This window comes from Eleutherodactylus coqui, chromosome 5 (genome assembly GCF_035609145.1).
Source record: "Eleutherodactylus coqui strain aEleCoq1 chromosome 5, aEleCoq1.hap1, whole genome shotgun sequence".
NCBI classification, from domain to species: Eukaryota; Metazoa; Chordata; class Amphibia; order Anura; family Eleutherodactylidae; genus Eleutherodactylus; species Eleutherodactylus coqui.
In genome coordinates, this window is record NC_089841.1 from 169,762,377 (window position 1) to 169,786,628 (window position 24,252).

The following is a 24,252-nucleotide window of genomic DNA, read 5'->3' on the forward strand; positions in this document are numbered from 1 at the left end:
ACCCATAACTTTTTAAACTTTTCATCAATGTAGCTGTGTTAGAGCTTGTATTTTTAGAGGGCAAGCTATAGTTTTAATTTGTACCAATTTGGGATACATACTATGTTTTTTTTACAGAATTTCTCCTTTTTATTGGTGGTGATATGAGAAAAACTGCATTTCTTTTTGTATTGGGTTTTATGGCATTCGGCAAGCAGAATAGTTAGTGAATTCACTTTATAATACAGGTAGTTATAGATGTGACAAAAGCAATTGTATTTTTTTTACAAAATAAACCATTTTTAATGGTTAATAGGCTTAATTCGCAATTTTTGTGTTTTTTGCTTGTTTTTTGTTTATATTGGTAATGTTTAGAGATGAGCGAACACCAAAATGTTCGGGTGTTCGTTATTCGGAACGAACTTCCCGCGATGTTCGAGGGTTCGTTTCGAACAACGAACCCCATTGAAGTCAATGGGCGACCAGAGCATTTTTGTATTTCGCCGATGCTCGCTAAGGTTTTCATGTGTGAAAATCTGGGCAATTCAAGAAAGTGATGGGAACGACACAGCAACGGATAGGGCAGGCGAGGGGCTACATGTTGGGCTGCATCTCAAGTTCACAGGTCCCACTATTAAGCCACAATACCGGCAAGAGTGGGCCCCCCCCCCTCCCAACAACTTTTACTTCTGAAAAGCCCTCATTAGCAATGCATACCTTTGCTAAGCACCACACTACCTCCAACAAAGCACAATCACTGCCTGCATGACACTCCACTGACACTTCTCCTGGGTTACATGCTGCCCAACCGCCCCCCCTCCCCCCCACAGCGCACACCAAAGTGTCCCTGGGCAGCCTTCAGCTGCCCTCATGCCACACCACGCTCATGTCTATTTAGAAGTGCGTCTGCCATGACGAGGGACCGCAGGCACACACTGCAGAGGTTGGCACGGCTAGGCAGCGACCCTCTTTAAAAGTGGCGGAGCGATAGCCCACAATGCTGTACAGAAGCAATGAGAAATAGAATCCTGTGCCACCGCCATCAGGAGCTGCACACGTGGGCATAGCAATGGGGAACCTATGTGCCACACACTATTCATTCTGTCAAGGTGTCTGCATGCCCCAGTCAGACCGGGCTTTTTAATTCATAGACACAGGCAGGTACAACTCCCTATTGTGAAGTCCCTGTCGACCCACAGCATGGGTGGCTCCCTGGAACCCACCGGCGGTACACAGAAATATCCCATTGCATTGCCCAACACAGCTGAGGTAGTAATGTCGTGCTTAATGCAGGTGGGCTTCGGCCCACACTGCATGCCCCAGTCTGACTGGGGTTCTTTTCAAGTATACAGATGTAGTAAAAACTCCGTGTGCACCTACAGCATGGGTGGCTCCCTGGAACCCACCGGCGGTACACAGAAATATCCCATTGCATTGCCCAACACAGCTGAGGTAGTAATGTCGTGCTTAATGCAGGTGGGCTTCGGCCCACACTGCATGCCCCAGTCTGACTGGGGTTCTTTATAAGTGTACAGATGTAGTAAAAACTCCGTGTGCACCTACAGCATGGGTGGGTGCCAGGAAGCCACCGGCGGTACACAGAAATATCCCATTGCATTGCCCAACACAGCTGAGGTAGTAATGTTGTGCTTAACCCTTTCCAATCCAATTTGTATATGGTTTTCCTAGGGGGCTTACTCTTTTTCTGCCGTTATACAACGGCGCTATATGCTGGCTAAAGCCAGTACTGCATGAGCTGACACGTAGGATAGGCTCCGACAGCAGAGAGGCTGGCAATATACAGTAAGAGAACCCCGACGGACGTCTACCAACAACGGAGCTGTACAGCCTTAAACCCTAATGTCTTCACAGGTCAGACAGTGGACTGGAAAGGGTTAATGCAGGTGGGCTTCGGCCCACACTGCATGCCCCAGTCAGACTGGGTTTCTTTATAAGTGAAAACAGATGCATTTATAATTCCCTGTGGACCCACAGCATGGGTGGGTGCCAGGAAGCCACCGGCGGTACATAGAAATATCCCATTGCATTGCCCAACACAGCTGAGGTAGTAATGTCGCGCTTAATGCAGGTGGGCTAAAAATTAATTTGATTACACTGTAGGCGAGGGCCCACAAAAATTGCTGTATCAACAGTACTAATGTACATCAGAAAAATTGGCCATGGCCAGCCAAGAGGGCAGGTGAAACCCATTAATCGCTTTGGTTAATGTGGCTTAAGTGGTAACTAGGCCTGGAGGCAGCCCAGTGTAACGAAAAATTGGTTCAAGTTAAAGTTCCAACGCTTTTAAGCGCATTGAAACTTATAAAAATTGTTCAGAAAAATTATTTGAGTGAGCCTTGTGGCCCTAAGAAAAATTGCCCGTTCAGCGTGATTACGTGAGGTTTCAGGAGGAGGAGCAGGAGGAGGAGGAGGAATATTAGACACAGATTGATGAAGCAGAAATGTCCCCGTTTTGGATGGTGAGAGAGAACGTAGCTTCCATCCGTGGGTGCAGCCTACGTATTGCTTACGTATCGCTGCTGTCCGCTGGTGGAGAACAGAAGTCTGGGGAAATCCAGCCTTTGTTTATCTTGATGAGTGTTAGCCTGTCGGCACTGTCGGTTGACAGGCGGGTACGCTTATCTGTGATGATTCCCCCAGCCGCACTAAACACCCTCTCCGACAAGACGCTAGCCGCAGGACAAGCAAGCACCTCCAGGGCATACAGCGCTAGTTCAGGCCACGTGTCCAGCTTCGACACCCAGTAGTTGTAGGGGGCAGAGGCGTCACCAAGGATGGTCGTGCGATCGGCTACGTACTCCCTCACCATCCTTTTACAGTGCTCCCGCCGACTCAGCCTTGACTGGGGAGCGGTGACACAGTCTTGGTGGGGAGCCATAAAGCTGGCCAGGCCCTTAAAGACTGTTGCACTGCCTGGGATGTACATGCTGCTCGATCTCCGCACCTCCCCTGCTACCTTGCCCTCGGTACTGCGCCTTCTGCCACTAGCGCTGTCGGCTGGGAATTTTACCATCAGCTTGTCCGCAAGGGTCCTGTGGTATAGCAACACTCTCGAACCCCTTTCCTCTTCGGGAATGAGAGTGGGCAGGTTCTCCTTATACCGTGGATCGAGCAGTGTGTACACCCAGTAATCCGTCGTGGCCAGAATGCGTACAACGCGAGGGTCACGAGAAAGGCATCCTAACATGAAGTCAGCCATGTGTGCCAGGGTACCTGTACGCAACACATGGCTGTCTTCACTAGGAAGATCACTTTCAGGATCCTCCTCCTCCTCCTCCTCCTCAGGCCATACACGCTGAAAGGATGACAGGCAATCAGCCGGTGTACCGTCAGCAGCGGGCCAAGCTGTCTCTTCCCCCTCCTCCTCATCCTCCTCATGCTCCTCCTCCTCCTCCTGTACGCGCTGAGAAATAGACAGGAGGGTGCCCTGACTATCCAGCGGCATACTGTCTTCCCCCGCCCCCGTTTCCGAGCGCAAAGCAGCTGCCTTTATGGTTTGCAGGGAATTTCTCAAGATGCATAGCAGAGGAATGGTGACGCTAATGATTGTAGCATCGCCGCTCACCACCTGGGTAGACTCCTCAAAATTACCAAGGACATGGCAGATGTCTGCCAACCAGGCCCACTCTTCTGAAAGGAATTGAGGAGGCTGACTCCCACTGCGCCGCCCTTGTTGGAGTTGGTATTCGACTATAGCTCTACGCTGTTCATAGAGCCTGGCCAACATGTGGAGCTGTCTTACCTGCTCAAGTTTTGGCTATTCTTTAACCTCATTGGCAAACCTACCAAGCATACCGTGACAGTTTTCAAGGCAAGACAAATATAAAACACAAGTTTATTTACTCTTTAGTATATGTAAGTAAAATAGTTAATTAACATATAGGCATTGAGATCACATGGGTAACAAAGTTAAGCATCAATACATCACCGGATATTGTAGCATCACTCCGCAATCGGGGGATCTCCAGGTACGATTGTCAAGAGGATCCGGTTAGTACGCCGATACGTCTATCGACCACAACAAAACGAGTCCCGACTCTTCCCTGAAGATCACTGCTATTTATGCCGTTCTTACATTACGTGGCATATCTGCTTCTGCGCAGTTATGGGTATATACGTCATTCTAATATGGCTATTCAGGTTCTAGACATGCGTAGTAGATGATTGGCAACACAATATATTGAATATTTTGTCCATGAAGTTATCACATCTGTGTTATATTATGAGTCATTCTTGCTGTCTTACCATATATGTCGATAATATTCTGCATTGAGCAGAATATTCAGACAGGTCATTAGTTCATTGAAGTTCTGGTTAACTCATACGGCAACTAGTTATTTGATTACACAATCATCCAGTTCAATCGTATCCCATACGTGTCACAATCGGTCCTTAATCATTCACTATTTGCCGTATGATACCATTAAAACTTTTGGTTTTCTACAGAATACCTTATATGCCATGAAACAATTCCATAGCGATAAAAGTATTACAACTATGGCCAATACCAAAACAGGATGTATTAGCCAATTAAGAGTGGTTTGTGCAGATGATGAATAACCCATAAAGATGTCATACCAATGGTGTGACGTGGCATCAGCAATAGCCGATCCCATCTTTACAATTTTGCCAGCTATTACAGTAGTACTTACAATATGCGTTGCCAAAGATCTATTAAGCAATTTAATATGTTGCTGTACTTCTTCTGTGTCTTCTAACAACTTTTTGAATTTGGTCAAATTTAGATCCCAATTTGACACATTTAAAGGCAGTGGTTGCCAATTGACAGCCACTGTCTTGTCTTGTTCGGGTAATAACACAAAGGTCTCATTTTCCCAAACAAGTGCAGATACGTTTCGCAAGCATCCTGAAAATGGGACAACCATCCCAGGTACAACAGGTTGATTACTTGCCAAACATACCTCCTGTGGGGCTATTTCAACCATCATCTTAAAAGTGAGTGGCAGCACAGTCCATTCACATACATTGATCGTATTTTGTAATAAGCATGGTTCATAAACAGCCGATTGGACCTTGCATATGGTCCCTTCTAATGTATCATCACACAATGATAAATCATGAGTTCTATTTTGGTCATCAATGTAAATCCCGTTAAATCTAGGTACCCAGAAATGCATATCTTCTGGAACACCTATAAGTAAGGGGAGAACTACAAACTTACACATCACATTCTTTTTAGTAACATTGTATATGAATATGGTCCCTTTACATAATATATCATTGCAAACCATTTTCTGCGCCTCCAACTGTATCCAATCAGTCTCAGTTATAGTCTGATTGAACACGGTCCTCCACACTTGCTCATTGCCAGTCATGAGCATAGTTTGAAGTGTGTTCTTTTGTTGTTGCTGATAAATGGTCTGCAAGGTACATATTGACCAATTAACATAGTTAGATATGTTAGAATTTATTTCATATGAAAACCTATTAGATGCATCTTGCAAATCAAGCATTATTGTGTCCACATCCGTTTGCATACTAAAGGGCTGCCATATAGTGGGCATCCAGTTAGCCTGCAATGTGAGCACATCTTTAATACCACTTCCCGCGTTATGCATTCGATTAGCTAAAGTCTCTATATCAAAACCATTAATAGTCCCAGAAAGCGCTCCGTAGCCTCCGAGTAAGGTATCATACCAAGCTCGACGGGAACGCTTGGTAGGACAAGTCCTTGAGGGTGGAAACTGCACGGAGGCTTGTATAACAGTCTTTTGAGCATCTCGTCCCACCAGGCGACAGGTGGATGGAACCCTTTTTATATGTCCAGGATCTATTTTAGAAGCATTAATGTTCACGAATACCAGGAACTGGCCCCACATGGCCCGATTCTCGATCTCCGTTGCATTCCCACACGTAATTACTTCTGTCTCATTTAAGGGAAATGAAAACTGCACTCCCGTATTTGTACAATTCTGAACATATTGTATCACCAGGGAGTAATTGAGATATGGCAACTCTTTTGGTCTCTGACAGCAGGACACTTTCACAAGTGACGTAATGTTTATTTGTCCCGTTGCCTTATGCAGTGCATATGAAGGACGGTAGGTCGAACTTATATGCGATAATGGATTTCCACTCCAGATAGTCCCATCAAAGGTAATATTCACGATATAACATTTCTGGTTGGCTTCACAAGTGAAGTTGTCTTGCTTCCTGGTTCGGGTTGAATTCCTCCAGCCCCACGAATAATCATTCCTTCCGGTGTCATTGACGCGGATCCCTGGCGTCCACGCATCACCTACTGCGAACACCGAACACATGACGCCAAGGATTCCAAAAATGATTATGTGATTCTAGAGAAGGCAAGGAAACAAGCATTATTCCCGCAAATAGCACTTTTCTTGTGGGACATATTCCCATTTCTCTACTCCGGGTCGCATAATAAGCAAAGTTCGATCTTTCCCCACAGCAATAACCTCTGCCGGGGAGGGCGGTCCTTGGTGATTCTGAACCCATATTTTGGCCCCTACATTAGTAACATTAGTTGAGCCAAAACCTTTATCTCCTCTTACAGTAAGTTCAGTGGGGGCCACCCCTTCTTCCACTTGTGTCAGATACACTGGTATTAATAGCAGCTGTGCCATGCGCTCCTTTTTCCCTATTATCAGAGGATCTGTTCCTAAATTTATCATGATTACTTTAATTTCCCCCTGATAATCTGCATCTATGACTCCGCCTAGGACTACTGCACTTCTCAGAGCAAAACTCGATCTAGTGGCTATCTGCCCGAAGTGATTCTCCGGGATCTTGCATCCTATCCCTGTGGGAATAGTACTCACCTTTCCCGGGGCTATCACCACCGTATCAAGAGCGTATAGATCCAACCCTGCAGCGGCAGGAGTGGCTCTATAAGGTGCCTGCGCATCTGGATGTATTTTCCAGTATAAGATTGTCTCTACCTTAGCTACATCTATACTGAGATTGGGTGTTAGCATGCGCATTAAGGGTGTCATAGAATCAGTGATGGGCCTGTTGTTGATAATCTGTAAAGCAGCAGTCAGATTATCTCTCCATTGACCATATTTGTCGGTCTCAGTGAGCTTCTTCAGGGTAGATTTTAATAACCCATTCATTCGTTCCACCAGGCCCGCGGCCTGTGGATAGTAGGGCATATGATATACCCATTCTATGTTGTTTTTACTGGCATACTCTTTTACCTGATTTCCGGTAAAATGTGAACCATTGTCTGTCTGGATCTGCAGGGGAGTCCCATAATACTGGGTAATAACTTCCAGAGTACGTAAAGTACTCCATTGTGTTGCTGTTTTACATGGGAATCCCACCATCAGACCTGAGAATGTATCTACTGCTGTACAAATATACTTACATCCTCTGCTCTCAGGGAGGGGCCCTACAAAATCCATCTGCCAAATCTGCGCTGGCAACTGGCCTCTCCCTATGTGTCCCATTACTGTATGAGGCACTTCTCGTTTTTGCACATGTTGACATACTGGACATTGCGCGATTACTTGTTTGATCATGTCCACCGTCAATGGGATACCTCTTTCTTGTGCCCACCTGTAAGTGGCCTTCTCTCCCAAGTGTCCACTTTTTTGGTGAGCCCAAACAGCTGTACCTTGAAGCCATGCTTCCTTTTCCTTGTCAGGTTCTTGTATGGCAACAGAAATCGATGCTGCCGCATCTGCTTGAGAATTAAATAAACGTTCCAATGAGTCAAGAGGGACATGAGCATCAACATGAAACACTGTACTTTTGGTACTCCTAATGAATTCCTCTATGTCTTGCCAAAGCTCTTTCCCCCACAATTCCTTACCATGAATGTTCCAGTCGTTCTTCTTCCATCCCATGATCCAAGTGGCCAAACCATTGGCAACTGACCATGAGTCCGTATACAAATGACATTCTTGCCCTTGTTCCTGCTTCAGAGCTAAGAATACTGCACAAAGTTCTGCATATTGACTACTCTTACCTTCTCCTTCCATGACCAACGTCTTGTCTAATTTCGGATTAAAGGCTACACTTTTCCATCTACGTCTTCCACTGATATACTTGGCCGAACCATCCGTGAACCAAGCATGCTCTTTTTGGGAGTCTGTCAACTCAGAGTAAGGTATTCCCCACTTTACTGGGGATTCCTCCATTTGCGCTACTGGTGTAACCTGACCATCTGGAGGGATATCAGCTATCTTTTCATGCAGGGCAGCTATCCCCCCTTCACCTTTTTTCGCTCTTTCCGAGATGTACCATTTCCACTTAATGATACTCTGCTCCTGGGCATGTCCTATCCGATTGGACTTTGGATTAGATAATACCCAACTCATGATGGGTATTTGCGGCCTTAGAAGGACTATGTGTCCTGTCGTCAATTGTTCAGTATCCACCAGGGCCCAATAACATGCCAACAGCTGTTGCTCCAGTGGAGTGTATTTTTCTCCTGCATCTGGTAATTTCCGATTCCAGAAGCCTAGTGGCACTCTTTTGCCCCCTTGCTTCTGCCACAATGACCAGTTTGCATACATATGCTGAACTGATACATGAAGTTCTATCTCACCATCTTGTAAAGGCCATAAATCTACAGCCTGTTGTATGGCTTCTTTTACTGCCTCAAATGCAACCTGTTGCTCTTCTCCCCACGTGAACTCGTACTTCTTGCGAGTCACCTTGTAAAGAGGAGCAAGAAGCTGCCCCAGATGCGGAATGTGTTGTCTCCAGAATCCAAACAATCCTATGTAGGATTGTGTTTCCTTCTTGTCTTTCGGAGTGGGAAAATTTAAGATTTTCTGCCTTGCCTTAGGGAGAATCTCCCTATGGCCCTTATTCCATTGAATTCCTAAGAATTTCACCGTCTGAGAGGGGCCTTGCACCTTGCTATCATTTATTTCCCATCCTTTTTCTCGCAGATGATGTAACAATCCGTCCAATTGTTTCTTTACAGATTGTTCATCCGGTCCCTGAATCATTATATCATCGATATAATGTGAAAACTGCATTTCTGATGGTAAATCAAACTCATCCAAATGTTCTGCCACCGTCCGGTGACAGATGGTTGGACTATGTATCCAACCTTGTGGCAATCGAGTGAACGTATATTGACGTCCTTGCCACGTAAAGGCAAACTGATCTTGCGCCTTTTCTTCTATTGGAATTGTGAAGAACGCTTGTGCGATATCAATCACAGCGTACCATTGTCCACTGTGACTTTGAATCTGCTCCACAATTGTAATGGTGTCTGGGACAGCTGCCGTCAAGGGAGGTGTTTGTTTATTCAATTCCCTGTAATCGACAGTCATCCTCCAAGACCCATCACTCTTCTTCACAGGCCATACCGGATTGTTCCATGCTGTGGTTGCAGGCCTCACAACCCCAGCATCGACCAAATCCTTAATGGTTTCTCCTATTTCCTTGTGACCTCCAGGAATTCTGTATTGCTTCATAGCAACCAGTTTTCCTGCAGGAGGGATGTGTACGGGTGGCATTTTGACCTTTCCCACCGTAACTGGACAAGCTTTTATCCCTATTTTCCTTACGCCAAAGGCAAACTTACCATCTTCGAGGTGTAGTGTCAATCCTTTCAGAATATCTATGCCAATGATATATTCCGGAATAGGTACTACTAACACCGTGTATTTACGTAAGGGCAAATTGCCCAATTTCAAAGTTACCTGTGTCTGTACTCCTTCGGTAACTTTTCCTCCCAATCCTGAAATATTAACTTTTGGACCTTTAAACTTTTTGGGATTTCCATAAATCAGAGTAGCCTCCGCCCCTGTATCTACTAAAGCTGGGACCCTTTGGACATTACCCCCTTTCCAATGTATGGCTAGCGGGACATAGGGTCTGTCATCCCGCCTAACCCAAACAGGGGCTTGGCTTGCTACCTATGCGGAATCAGAATCTGATTCCTCCAGGAGCGGAGCAGATGGCTTCATATGGTCCTGCACTTGGCTAGCTACCATTGCAGCCATCTCCTTCCATGGATAGATCTTTTGAAAATCCTCCCATTCTAATTTCTTAGGCTCTGAATTAGTGACCTGCTTCTCTCTCTTTTTAGAAGTTTTTGGGGCCACTGAATCTTCCCTTTTATCCACCTTTTTGTTGGATAATACCTTCTGTTTATAAAGACGCCACAAATCACCTGTATCTTTTCCATCAATGGCGTCCTTGGAGACTCCAGCTTTCAGGAGAGCCTGAAACATATCTCTACGAGATACCCTTGGCACTCCTGAATCACCAGTCCCCTGGGAACTAGGATTCCTAGACCTATCACGATCTGTTCGCTTTTCCTCTCTATCCCAGTTTCCCATATCTTGCAATTCCCGCATTCTAGCCACAACCGCAGACATTGGCTCATTAGTCATGGATAGAAGTAGGGTCATCATCACGGCTTTATAAGCCGAAGGTGCAGTCTTAATTAAACGATTTCTAACTCCTGCTGTCAGCCGAGTCTCCAAATAATCTTCCATATGCTCGATGATAATTAATGAGACCCTCATAGCTTCCTCCTTCAACCTTTCAATGCCATCCCTGATAGTGTACCAAGGTTTGTCATTGATTGGAATGTCTGCCTCTGTTGGGAATTTATTAAGAAACCCATTGGTTACTATATTAAACAGGGAAATAGCACTTTCTCCTTGATGATTAGGAAAATATTCTCTAAAATTTCTACTGATTACTGGATCTCTAGTTAGAGTAACAAATCTCATTGCATCTTTTGGATCCAACATTACCCCAGTCGCCCCGTGCTCAAATAGACGGACCAACCATGGTATGTCAGATTCCCCAGGCCTTTGCCTAAATCTACTCAGTATATCATCAACTTCTGACTGAGAAAAATCCTCTAGGGTAAGCCTGGTGCGCCTATGTGGCACCAATTCTTCTTGCACCAACAGTCTCCCATCGGCATCGTACATATAGTTTCCCTGATCGTCATACCTGGGCAACCTTTGCCCATCATGACCTACGATAGGCTGGGTATCGGGTCCATATTCAGTAGTTTCCTTCCTTCTGCTAATGGGCTGGGCACGTTTTAAAGCAGGTGGATCAATTATTGGATTGGGTGGGTCTTCCCAATCCCCCTTATGCCAGTCCTCCTCCCCCGAAGAAGATGAGGAATCCCATAAGTCTCCATCCCACTTATCTGGGTCCCAGTTCACAGAAGCAGAAGCTATAGCTTTCGATACCTTTCGCTTATCAACTTTACCTTTACGCCCCTTATATTTATTCTGAGCAACTTTTACAACAGCCTTTTCTGCAATATTCTGGTAATGTTCTATTTTTTCCTTTATCAGCCTTTGGTTACATTCCAACACCACTCTCTTTCCTTCAGATTCTACTAACTTTTGTTCCGTCTGATTAAGTTTTCTTATTAGTTGGGACTTCTTCTTATGGATATTCCTATAGGCTGAGGCCAATACCCAATTTCTCCTACCCAACTGAACTGCGTCACCTGCCTTGGCAGGGGTCTCCTCGAGTACCTTAACGACATCGAGGGGCTCTGAATCTTTTAGCTTACTATCCCATGATTCTGCAAGCCCACTATGCATCAACTCCTGAGCTAATATATCATAGGGACCCTCGGACCAGCCGGGGATGTCTATTTTCTGAACGATTTTAGTTTTATCTTTCTTGGTTCTTTTTCTAAACATATTGTTGTCTTATTGGCAAAATGCCAATTGGTGAAACTTTTTGCGCAGAGTTCCCCCTTACAGAACTCACAAAATTTTGGCAACTTGCCAATTGGTGAAACTTTGCACAGAGGTCCCCTTTACTGCGAGAAACCACCCTGCAAATTGGCACCAATTTCCCAAGTCCTGTCTCAAAGTTACAGAACTCCGAAAGTTTTGGCAACGTGCCAATTTGGTGAAACTCTGCACAGAGTTCCCCTTTACAAAATTTTGGCAACGTGCCAATCTGGTGAAACTTTGCACAGAGGTCCCCTTTACGGCGAGGCACCACCCTGCAAACTGGCACCGATTTCCCGAGTCCTGCCTCAAAGTTACAGAACTCCGAAAATTTTGGCAACGTGCCAATTTGGTGAAACTCTGCACAGAGTTCCCCTTTACAAAATTTTGGCAACGTGCCAATCTGGTGAAACTTTGCACAGAGGTCCCCTTTACGGCGAGGCACCACCCTGCAAACTGGCACCGATTTCCCGAGTCCTGCCTCAAAGTTACAGAACTCTGAAAATTTTGGCAACGTGCCAATTGGTGAAATTTTGCACAGTGGTCCCCTTTACAAAATTTTGGCAACGTGCCAATCTGGTGAAAACTTTGCACAGAGGTCCCCTTTACGGCGAGGCACCACCCTGCAAACTGGCACCGATTTCCCGAGTCCTGCCTCAAAGTTACAGAACTCTGAAAATTTTGGCAACGTGCCAATTGGTGAAATTTTGCACAGTGGTCCCCTTTACTGCTAGACACCACCGTGCAAACTGGCACCAATCTCCCAAGTCCTGCTTCAAAGTTACAGAACTTATAATATTTTGGCAGTATGCCAATGGGTTCAACAAGGACTACTTACTGCAACTATCAATTTGTATTTACTATTATTACTCTATCACCTATCAAAGCAAAGTTATAACCATTTGAACCCCTTGGCAATGGGCCAAAAATCTAATATGGCGACAGCAACCCCCCCGTGCACTGAGAAGCACTGTCACAATACCAAATTATACAGTAATATAACCTTACCAAAGACAACAATATCCTGCCAGACTACGCCAATTTATGTCTTACCTGCTCAAGATTTTGGCAATTTTTTAACCTCATTAACATACCCGTTAAGCACACAGTCTGAGGTAAGACAAATATAAAACACAAGTTTATTTACTCTTTAGTATATGTAAGTAAAATAGTTAATTAACATATAGGCATTGAGATCACATGGGTAACAAAGTTAAGCATCAATACATCACCGGATATTGTAGCATCACTCCGCAATCGGGGGATCTCCAGGTACGATTGTCAAGAGGATCCGGTTAGTACGCCGATACGTCTATCGACCACAACAAAACGAGTCCCGACTCTTCCCTGAAGATCACTGCTATTTATGCCGTTCTTACATTACGTGGCATATCTGCTTCTGCGCAGTTATGGGTATATACGTCATTCTAATATGGCTATTCAGGTTCTAGACATGCGTAGTAGATGATTGGCAACACAATATATTGAATATTTTGTCCATGAAGTTATCACATCTGTGTTATATTATGAGTCATTCTTGCTGTCTTACCATATATGTCGATAATATTCTGCATTGAGCAGAATATTCAGACAGGTCATTAGTTCATTGAAGTTCTGGTTAACTCATACGGCAACTAGTTATTTGATTACACAATCATCCAGTTCAATCGTATCCCATACGTGTCACAGGAGCGTAGAGTTCCACCGTGTGGGCACGTCGCACAGCAGTCGGTGCACTGGCAGCTTAAAGTGATGTTGCAGGGTGCGCAGGGTGGCGGCGTCCGTGTGGGACTTGCGGAAATGTGCGCAGAGCCGGCGCGCCTTTACGAGCAGGTCTGACAAGCGTGGGTAGCTTTTCAGAAAGCGCTGAACCACCAAATTAAAGACGTGGGCCAGGCATGGCACGTGCGTGAGGCTGCCGAGCTGCAGAGCCGCCACCAGGTTACGGCCGTTGTCACACACGACCATGCCCGGTTGGAGGCTCAGCGGCGCAAGCCAGCGGTCGGTCTGCTGTGTCAGACCCTGCAGCAGTTCGTGGGCCGTGTGCCTCTTATCGCCTAAGCTGAGTAGTTTCAGCACGGCCTGCTGACGCTTGCCCACCGCTGTGCTGCCACACCGCGCGACACCGACTGCTGGCGACATGCTGCTGCTAACACATCTTGATTGCGAGACAGAGGAGGAGGAGGAGGGTGCTTTAGTGGAGGAAGCATACACCTCCGCAGATACCACCACCGAGCTGGGGCCCGCAATTCTGGGGGTGGGTAGGATGTGAGCGGTCCCGGGCTCTGACTCTGTCCCAGCCTCCACTAAATTCACCCAATGTGCCGTCAGGGAGATGTAGTGGCCCTGCCCGCCTGTGCTTGTCCACGTGTCCGTAGTTAAGTGGACCGTGGCAGTAACCGCGTTGGTGAGGGCGCGTACAATGTTGCGGGAGACGTGGTCGTGCAGGGCTGGGACGGCACATCGGGAAAAGTAGTGGCGACTGGGAACTGAGTAGCACGGGGCCGCCGCCTCCATGATACTTTTGAAGGACTCCGTTTCCACAACCCTATACGGCAGCATCTCAAGGCTGATGAATTTTGCTATGCGGACGGTTAACGTTTCAGCGTGCGGGTGCGTGGCGGCGTACTTGCGCTTGCGCTCCAACAGTTGCGCAAGCGACGGCTGGACGGTGCGCTGAACTACACTGCTGGATGGGGCCGAGGACAGCGGAGGTGAGGGTGTGGGTGCAGGCCAGGAGACGGTAGTGCCTGTGTCCTGAGAGGGGGGTTGCATCTCAGTGGCAGGTTGGGGCACAGGGGGAGAGGCAGGGGTGCAAACCGGAGGCGCTGAACGGCCTTCGTTCCACCTTGTGGGGTGCTTGGCCATCATATGTCTGCGCATGGTGGTGGTGGTGAGGCTGTTGGTGTTGGCTCCCCGGCTGAGCTTTGCGCGACAAAGGTTGCACACCACTGTTCGTCGGTCGTCAGGCGTCTCTGTGAAAAACTGCCAGACCTTAGAGCACCTCGGCCTCTGCAGGGTGGCATAGCGCGAGGGGGCGCTTTGGGAAACAGTTGGTGGATTATTCGGTCTGGCCCTGCCTCTACCCCTGGCCACCGCACTGCCTCTTGCAACCTGCCCTGCTGATGCCCTTGACTCCCCCTCTGAAGACCTGTCCTCCTGAGTAAGCGTTGCACACCAGGTGGGGTCAGTCACCTCATCGTCCTGCTGCTCTTCCTCCGAATCCTCTGTGCGCTGCTCCCTCGGACTTACTGCCCTTACTACTACCTCACTGCAAGACAACTGTGTCTGATCGTCATCGTCCTCCTCACCCACAGAAAGTTGTTGAGACAGTTGGCGGAAGTCCCCAGCCTCTTCCCCCGGACCCCGGGAACTTTTGAATGGTTGGGCATCAGTGACGATAAACTCCTCTGGTGGGAGAGGAACCGCTGCTGCCCAATCTAAGCAGGGGCCCGAGAACAGTTCCTGGGAGTGTTCCCGCTCCTGAGCAGGTGTCATTGTAGTGGAGTGAGGAGGCTGGGAGGAAGGAGGAGCAGCAGACAGAGGATTCGGATTTGCAGCACTGGACGGCGCAGAACTGCGGGTTGACGATAGGTTGCTCGAAGCACTTTCTGCCATCCAGGACAGGACCTGCTCACACTGCTCATTTTCTAATAACCGTCTCCCGCGTGGACCCATTAATTGGGCGATGAATGTGGGGACGCCAGAAACGTGCCTCTCTCCTAATCGCGCAGCAGTCGGCTGCGACACACCTGGATCAGGAGCTCGGCCTGTGCCCACACCCTGACTTGGCCCTCCGCATCCTCGGCCGCGTCCACGTTCTCTAGGCCTACCCCTACCCCTCAGCATGCTGTATTACCAGTGATTTGATTTCACAGGCAGCTAATAAATTGGCGCAAGACTGCAGGCCAAAATAGAAATCTAGTGAATGTATAATCTAAGTTTAATAACTGTGCTGTTTTCCTGCTAATGTGTCACAGAACGTGAGGGTAGCAGAGTTATTAACTCTGGCAGAGCAGGTATTTTTTTTCCCAATTAAGGAAAGCAAATGGCGAAGCCAGCAGTAAACCGTAGCTGGGTGCGTCTGATTTTTAAAGGTTGCACATGCAGCCGACACGTGTCCACCGCCCTTAGGACGGACAGAGGCAGGACAAATAGAAATATTTTCCGTTTTTTTGCACCAAAAGGCAGCACTGCGTATATTCAATGAACATGAGAAGTTTAATAACTGTGCTGTGTCCCTGCTAATGTGTCACAGAACGTGAGGGTAGCAGAGTTATTAACTGTGGCAGAGCAGGTATTTTTTTTCCCAATTAAGGAAAGCAAATGGCGAAGCCAGCAGTAAACCGTAGCTAGGTGCGTCTGATTTTTAAAGGTTGCACACGCAGCCGACACGTGTCCACCGCCCTTAGGACGGACAGAGGCAGGACAAATAGAATTATTTTCAGTTTTTTTCCACCAAAAGGCAGCACTGCATATATTCAATGAACATGAGAAGTTTAATAACTGTGCTGTGTCCCTGCTAATGTGTCACAGAACGTGAGGGTAGCAGAGTTATTAACTGTGGCAGAGCAGGTATTTTTTTTCCCAATTAAGGAAAGCAAATGGCGAAGCCAGCAGTAAACCGTAGCTGGGTGCGTCTGATTTTTAAAGGTTGCACACGCAGCCGACACGTGTCCACCGCCCTTAGGACGGACAGAGGCAGGACAAATAGAAATATTTTCCGTTTTTTTCCACCAAAAGGCAGCACTGCGTATATTCAATGAATAATAACTGTGTTGTGGCCCTGCCTACACAATTCTTTCCCTGCAGTATCAATGGAGGGTGCAATGCTCTGCAGAGGCGATTTTGAGAAGTAAAAAAAAATGCAGCACAGCTAACAGCAGCCAGCACAGTACTGCACACGGTTAAATATGGCCCTAGAAAGGACCGTTGAGGTTCTTGAAGGCTACACTCACTCCTAACACTCTCCCTGCCTATGCAGCACTTCTGTCCCTAATGCCGGGTGCAACGCTCTGCAGAGGCGATTTTGAGAAAAAAAAATTGCCACTGCTAACAGCAGCCAACACACAGCTATCAGTGGCCCTAATAAGGACCTTTGGGGGGTCTTGAAGCCTACACTAACTACCAATTCTTTCCCTACAGCAGCTCCGGTACAAACAGCACTGTCCCTCATCTAACTCACAGGGCATCTGAGGCGAGCCGCGGGAGGGGCCGACTTTTATATTCGGCGGACACCTGATCTTCCCAGCCACTCACTGCAGGGGGGTGGTATAGGGCTTGAACGTCACAGGGGGAAGTTGTAATGCCTTCCCTGTCTTTCAATTGGCCAGAAAAGCGCGCTAACGTCTCAGGGAAGGAAGTGAAAGTAACCCGAACACCGCATGGTGTTCGTTACGAATAACGAACATCACGAACACCCTAATATTCGCACGAATATCAAGCTCGGAAGAACACGTTCGCTCATCTCTAGTAATGTTCTTCTTTTTCCATTATTTCTAAACCAACTAGGGGACTAGACCATAAGATCTCTTGATTGCAACACTTGCAAGGCTCACTACCATCATACCTAACACAGTAGATGTACCAAGATGGCAGACCTGGGGTCCTTTATTAGGCTACCATGATAAACTATTTACACCCTGCAATTGTGTGGTGAGTTTGCTGATGAGGGTGACACTTTCCCAGTCTAGACTCTTAGATATTGTAGTCACTATAGTCCACAGCATCTAAGGGGAAAATTACAGGGTTATATTAGATCCAGGTCCTTGTAGTAGAGTGTTAGTTGTATGCTACAGCTGAAACACAATGTTGATGGCACAAGTGATATTGAAAAGGAACTGCTGTCAGGTTTCTCCATAGGTTGGTACAGGTGGTGCTGCGGTTCCAAGCAGTGGTACCTTTCTAACAAAAAGTGATTATTCAAAGGAGACAACCCAATTTCTATACTAAAATATAATCTTCGCTTTTTTTTCTATATGTTAAAATATACTGCAACTTGAAGTATCCAAAATCCATAAAATAAATGCCTACAAATGACAATTCTGAAGTTTTAAAAGAATGTAGAATTAAAAAAAAAAAGTATGCGTTTTTGTTAGGGCACATGACAGCCATAGATGGGAAATTTTTGACTTTCTGAAAGAGGAATTTTGCTGTACCTTTTCCATGTTATATATTTAGAAAAAAGTACAGCTTTGTGTGGTTCTCACTGGATACCCTGAAAATGTTTGACAGCTGTATTTAAGCAATGTATAGTAGACAATGTATGGACAGTGCTTCCATGTATTTGAATTCTGTATGCCACTACTATTTGTACATGGTTTAGCACTGCAGTGTGTGCTCTATTTAATAAAGTTATTTAGATATCACTATTCTTATCTGTATATAGTATAGCACTATTATAAGAACAGTATTTTAGTCATTATATGGCCTATATGTAACATGGTGTAATGTGGCCACTATAGATGGCATGCATTGCATATGCACGGTTTTTGACATTTTTATATGTGCACTACGCTTGATATTATAATATACTGTACACTGATCAACCATGATGTTAAAACTAGCCAGCTAATATTTGTAGGTCTCCTTCATATCAATAAAAGAGCTCTGATCCTTCAAGGCATAGCCTTCACGAGCCCTCTTAAGGTATGCTGTAGTATCTGTCAAAATGAGTTATCAGCAGATCCTTTAAAGACCCATTTACATGCACCGATTATCGCTCAAAATTTGCTCAAACGATGGCATATGAGTGATAATCGTTGCATGTAAACACTGCCATTGTTCACTCTTTGGCTAAATGATGATTTTAAGGTGAGCTTAAAATCCAGTGTTCAGCGGGAGAGAGCTAACAGGGACCGCACATTGTGTTCTGCACGGGAGTCGGAGATTACATTGTATTCTACCGACAGCCTGTACGAGAACAAAGGAGCTGTGTGTAGAGCTAAGATCACATTCTGTGCTCTAGATACAGCTCCTGGAGGCCCTTTTACACACAAATGAAGCTGATAAAGTGTTAATGAACATTAGTGTCATTAACACTTTATGCAAAACAATCGCTAAAACTGTCAATCGTTTAAGCATTTGAAAAATTGTATTTGTATGTAAATGGGCCTTAGGTCCTGTTAGTCATGAGGCGGGGGTTCTATTGATCAGACCAGTTTTTCCAGAACATCCCACCGATACTCAATTGGTTTGTGATTTGAGAATTTTAGAGGCCAAATGAACACCTTGATTTCTTTGTTAGGTCCCTTAAACCATTCCTGAACAATTTTTGCAATGTAGCAGAGTGCATTATAAGTGGCCATTGCCATTACAAAATACCATTGCCATGAGGGGGTGGTACTTTATCTGCCCAATGTTTATACAAGGTCCACACATATGAAGCAGGCAGCAGATGGGGGTTACTGAAGAGATGTGGGCAACTGTCTTTCTTTTACTGTTGGAACTCAAACGTTAAACATAAATTGGCCAACACTGGTAAAGAGCCCACAGCATATTATAGCCCCTTGGAGGCAGTCTTTCAATGCCATAAGTGTGCAGCAATTTGAGAACAGTACACAGAAATAGATAAGAAATCAGCTAGCTTATGACAAATAGGACATCTTCAAAAGCCGGATATATTTGTGTACAGTGCATATGATAAAGAGTATACAACTATGACTCTTGTCTTTAGCCAATAAGTTCCAAAAAGGAGAGGGAAGCACAGCACATGTATCTTCTTGAATAAAATCAAAGCTTTATTATGTGCAACTTAAAAGGTGCATATAGGAACAGGGAACCCTGGATGAGACACCTACAAACAGGTTCTTACTCACAGCTATGAGAAAAAAGAAAGGGGCTGACTTTGTGCCAGATCATTACTCTAGCTCAGTGTTGGTAATATTCTGGTCACCAAACTAAGTTTTGATGCTAATTGTGAAGTGTACATCTTCCATAATTAATCTTGACTTAAATTTATCATCAAGTCACTTTTTATGTTTTGGGTACAGCTGCAGATGGAAGTATATTGGTCTTGTGAACACTAGTTGTAGCAGCATAGCTGCTTGGCATCCTGAGCTGTCTCATAACAGGCCTAAAAAGTAACAGGATTGGCCCACTGTGGCTTCTAACGGGATTGGCCCACTGTGGCTTCTGTACACATTTTAACCATATGGGGAAAAGTATTTTTATATGCATTAAAAATGTTTTATATGCATGTCTTTTAAGGTCACATTTATCTTAATTGATACTTTGTCTACTGCGTTTCATAGTTATCAATACCAGGACGATCAATTACCAAAGTAGCTCTTTAACTATTTAGGTTCATGGTTTATTCTTACTACCCAATTATCATTTTAATATTTGTATATTATGAAACATCTTGATAAGGTTTTATACTATATACTTGTTTGGTGAGGCAGTGTTGACCTCACTGACCCTAATGACATCACCCGCTCTTCTCATTCTTGCAAATTTTCCTTTTAAATGTACCTGTCTTTACGGTCTAATGAAGGTGTCTATTTGATGCTGAAATGCGTAACAAAATAAAGTCTTCTGTTGCTCATCATTTACTTATTCCTCCTATTAGCAGCACTGCCTATCCCCTGGTACTTCCTCCTCAATTTGTAGTTCTTCATGGAGATTCTTCGTCTATTCCTGCTCAGGAGATGCATAGCTCAATCAGGTGAGTGACATTCTTACTATTTTGAAGATTACTCTTACTTACGGTGATCGTTGCACTATGAAGTGCTACTTTTGATTTATTACAGTGATCTGTCATACTTTTAAGGCACATTGATGGCTCAGGAGCTGTACCAGTGCTATCACTTGAGGGTGTTAACTGTACTTTTAGATACCTTTAGATGCCATGGTGAATGTTAGCCACAGCATCTAACTAATGAGTTGCCATGGTAAACGGTGGCTTAACAGTGTCATCTATGCTGCCATAACTGTCAAAACTAAAACAAAAAATCAAAACAGATATACTATACTGCAATGCAGTTGTATTGCAGTGTGTTATTATTTTAGAACTGAATATTCAAGTCCCTTATGGAGGGTGGCTTCACACGGGCGTGTTTTTGCGCGTACATAGGTGCGTACATAAGTGTGCACCCATGTACGTGCAAAAACACACGCGAATGCAGGTCCATGCATTGTCTTCAATGGAGCTGTGGCTGCTGCCGGCGGCTCCATTGAAGGCAATGAGCTGCCGGCATCCCTGAGTTGTTTTTCAGGGAAGGGCTTTACATATAAGCTCTTCCCTGAAAAAACAGAATTTTAGTGTAAAAAAAAAAAATGCACGCATTGTCTTCTCCCCGAATGAATGGCGGGCGAGAGCTGCCTGTGATTAGCTGAGCACCTCAGCCAATCATATTCAGCTCTTTCAGCAGGGGGGGGTTAAATCACCGCCTGATGATAGATCAGCACCACAGTGCAGGGGACAGTGAGAGAAGGCGCCGCTGTGCCCCCGAAGCTGAAGCAAGGTGACTATTAATTTTTTTTGTTTTTTAAAGCACTTTTACAGGATTTTCAGGGAAGGGCTTATATTTAAAGCCCTTCCCTGAAATCAATTAAAGGGGTTGCCGGCAGCAGAATCCCCTACTGCAGCTGACATGTGTGACAGCTGAGGTAGAGAATTGAAGAATTCCTCTGCTGCATCTGTCACAGATGTGGCAGATGTAGCAGCAGGGAATTCTTTTAATTAGCGGGGATGAAGGAAACATCTGCCGCATGCGGCAGATGTGTTCTTCATCCCCGCAGGGGACACAGCAGCAGCGGACAGGTAAGTATATTTTTTATTTTTTTAGACTAAAATCTATCGTTTTCAGGGAAGGGCTTATGTGTAAAGCCCTTCCCTGAAAAAGAATGCAGGGGTGCCACGGCTCCATTGAAAACAATGTGTGCATTCCCAATAGTGCACACATGCCCTATCTTTGCAGGCACACTCCTGTAAAGTGCGAACATGTGCACACACCATAGGGAATGCAATGTTGCAAAAATACGCTCGTGTGAAGTCACCCTGAGACATAGAAAAAAAGTTAAACAAATAAAAAAGCTATAAAAAAAAAATCACATAAGAAATAAAAAAAACCTTTTTATGTACGTATTCCTTCTCTTTTTGTAAAAAAAAATACATATTTCGTATTGATGCATCTGTAAAAACCCCAAACAATAAAAAATGTATCATTTATCCTGCAGAGTATAACACTATAAGGTCTTATGCACACGGCCGTGATGGGCACTGCAAGTGGGATACCGCAGCAGAACCCAACACAGCGCCGGCCCAAAGACCCCATACTTACCTCTGAATCCGCTGCCCGAAGTCCCGCATGACGCTCCAGCATTCATGCGCAGTACAGCGCACGACGTGCCGGCAGCATCACATGACTCGCGGGCAGCGTCATATGACGCGGCCAGCGGTGGGCGCGGCGCGTATTCACGCTATACTTCCGCTGTGCTACAGTGGAAGTATAGCGTGACAGGCGGCTTCCATTGACTACAATAGAGTAAATATTGTATATACTAGTATACCCGCAGCACGCACAAAAACAGGCTTGTGTAAAGCCACCCTTAGGGCTTAAACAGACGAACATATTCCCAAATATGTTTTCCACAACTCAGCGTAATTCTGTATAAACAAGTTGGGAGAAGGCAAAAAAACAGGCTGTAGCGCACATCTGCACATTCTGCTATAATATTTGCGCTCGCAAGGCCAGTTCACAGGTGCGCATGATACTCCCTTTCTGTGGAATTGAATGCCTATTTACAGCCCAATAAGGGCCAACTGTCTTCCCTGTGTTTTAGGGCTCTTTCTCATGAGCGCTGTCCTCCCACAATATCACCTCGTGGAAAGCTCATGGATTTATTGCTCTAAAGATTGTGCAAATGGGTTCATTTAAACTACTTTGAGGTAGCCCATTCACATGATCGGAGGTGCATGGTGCGTGCTCTCCAGCTCCCATAGGAGTTTATGAAAAGCACGCAGCAAAGATAGAACAGGTCCTATCTTTGTGCGCACCTTGGAGCTGACATGTGAGTTTGCACTCTCCTGTCCTATCTTTGTTAGATCTGCTAATTCAGCGCATCTAACAATTGATCATGTGAACGCTTCTATAGGAACTCATTGGTTCCTATAGAAGCACATCATGTGTGCACCTTTCAGCTTGCTGCATAAAACACAGAAAGATAGAAATACACTCATGAGAAGAAATCAATGGGTTCTATTCATTATGTTTTGCGCGCGTGTTTCTCTCGCGAGCAAAAACGTGTGCAAACACGTTTGTCTGTTTGAGCCCTTAGGCAGCTATTAGAGATGAGCGAACCTACTCGGCCACGCCCCTTTTTCGCCCGAGCGCCGCGATTTTCGAGTACTTCCGTACTCGGGTGAAAAGATTCGGGGGGCGCCGTGGGTGAGTGGGGGGTTGCAGCAGGTAGTGGGGGGGGGGGGGGGAGAGGGAGAGAGAGAGGACTCCCCCCTGTTCCCCGCTGCTACCCCCCGCTCCGCCACGCCTTCCCCCGCCCCCCGGTGCCCCCCGAATCTTTTCACCCGAGTACGGAAGTACTCCAAAATCGCGGTGCTCGATCGAGTAATTACTCGAAACGAGTATATTCGCTCATCTCTAGCAGCTATCTATTTATGGTCAGATGAATAAAAAGTCACTCACTTTATATTTGACAGCTATAGTTTACTCTTAACATTGATTTTAGGTATTTTTGAAAGAACCTGAGTAAAATCAATTAATATAAAGGTTTACACCTAAATTCCGAGTGTTTAATATGTGAAAAGTGTACTGTTAAATCTGTCGTCTATCACAGGGGTTGCAGTCCAGAGGCCCCCGTGATATGTGATAATCTGCGAAGTAGCGGCGTTATATATACACAAATCAATCTGTCGGGTGAACTGACAAACAATTGCATAAGTGAACGAATCATGCCCTACTTTTTTAGCAATGGCAGTTTACACGCAACCAACAAATGGACAGCATGCTAGGATTTGTGAGCATGCTATGATCAGTGAGCCAATCAGCGCCCAGGATGCAGAACACATTCCATCAACCAATAGTGTGTCCTGCACAATCTTGCGTTGGCAAGCACTAGTAGCGTACTTTATTTTCCGTATGTACTGCAAAATTCCGCGATATAGCGAAAAACTCAGAGATAACTGAATTCTATATGCTCTATCTAAAATCCGTGATGCACTGAAGCTGCATTCAGTGAACCGAGATATAGCGAGGGATCACTATATATATATCATAGTTAGGATTCTATTTGTGTTCAGTGTTTCTATTTAAAAGCACATTATGCATCTTAAAATGAAGATAGTACAGGTCTCAAGCCAGTGTGCAAAAACTTTAGTACATACTGTGTATATGGCACTTTACAGTAAACACTAAGATGTTAGAGTAATTAAATGTCCAAAATTAAGCTGAGACCATAATTTAGTTGCGCAAACTACAGCTGTGAAAAATGGATTAAAACACACTTTAATGAACCATTTAACAGCTTTTATAATAAGTGTCATGTTAATATTCATCTTTTGGAACATTAAAACTCTTAAGAATAAAAAAAAAATGAAATATGATTCTTCATATTCCCTATGTTAAATTTT

General features: G+C 45.2%; 1 protein-coding gene across 2 annotated transcripts; it reads right to left on the reverse strand.

Annotated features, from left to right (window-relative positions):
• Window positions 1-3,823: 3,823 nt before the first annotated feature.
• LOC136628070 (uncharacterized) lies at window positions 3,824-13,319 on the reverse strand. 2 transcript variants are annotated; one of them, XM_066603690.1, is made up of 2 exons: window positions 12,896-13,319; window positions 3,824-6,314 (listed from the first exon to the last, which is right to left on the reverse strand). In XM_066603690.1, exons 1-2 carry the CDS (start codon window positions 12,908-12,910, stop codon window positions 4,404-4,406), a joined length of 1,926 nt encoding a protein of 641 aa, XP_066459787.1. In that variant the 5' UTR covers window positions 12,911-13,319; the 3' UTR covers window positions 3,824-4,403. The 2 variants fall into 2 exon arrangements, 1 of the variants encoding a protein (XP_066459787.1); XR_010792843.1 differs by lacking the exon at window positions 3,824-6,314 and adding an exon at window positions 6,906-7,663.
• Between the last annotated feature and the right edge of the window lie 10,933 nt (window positions 13,320-24,252).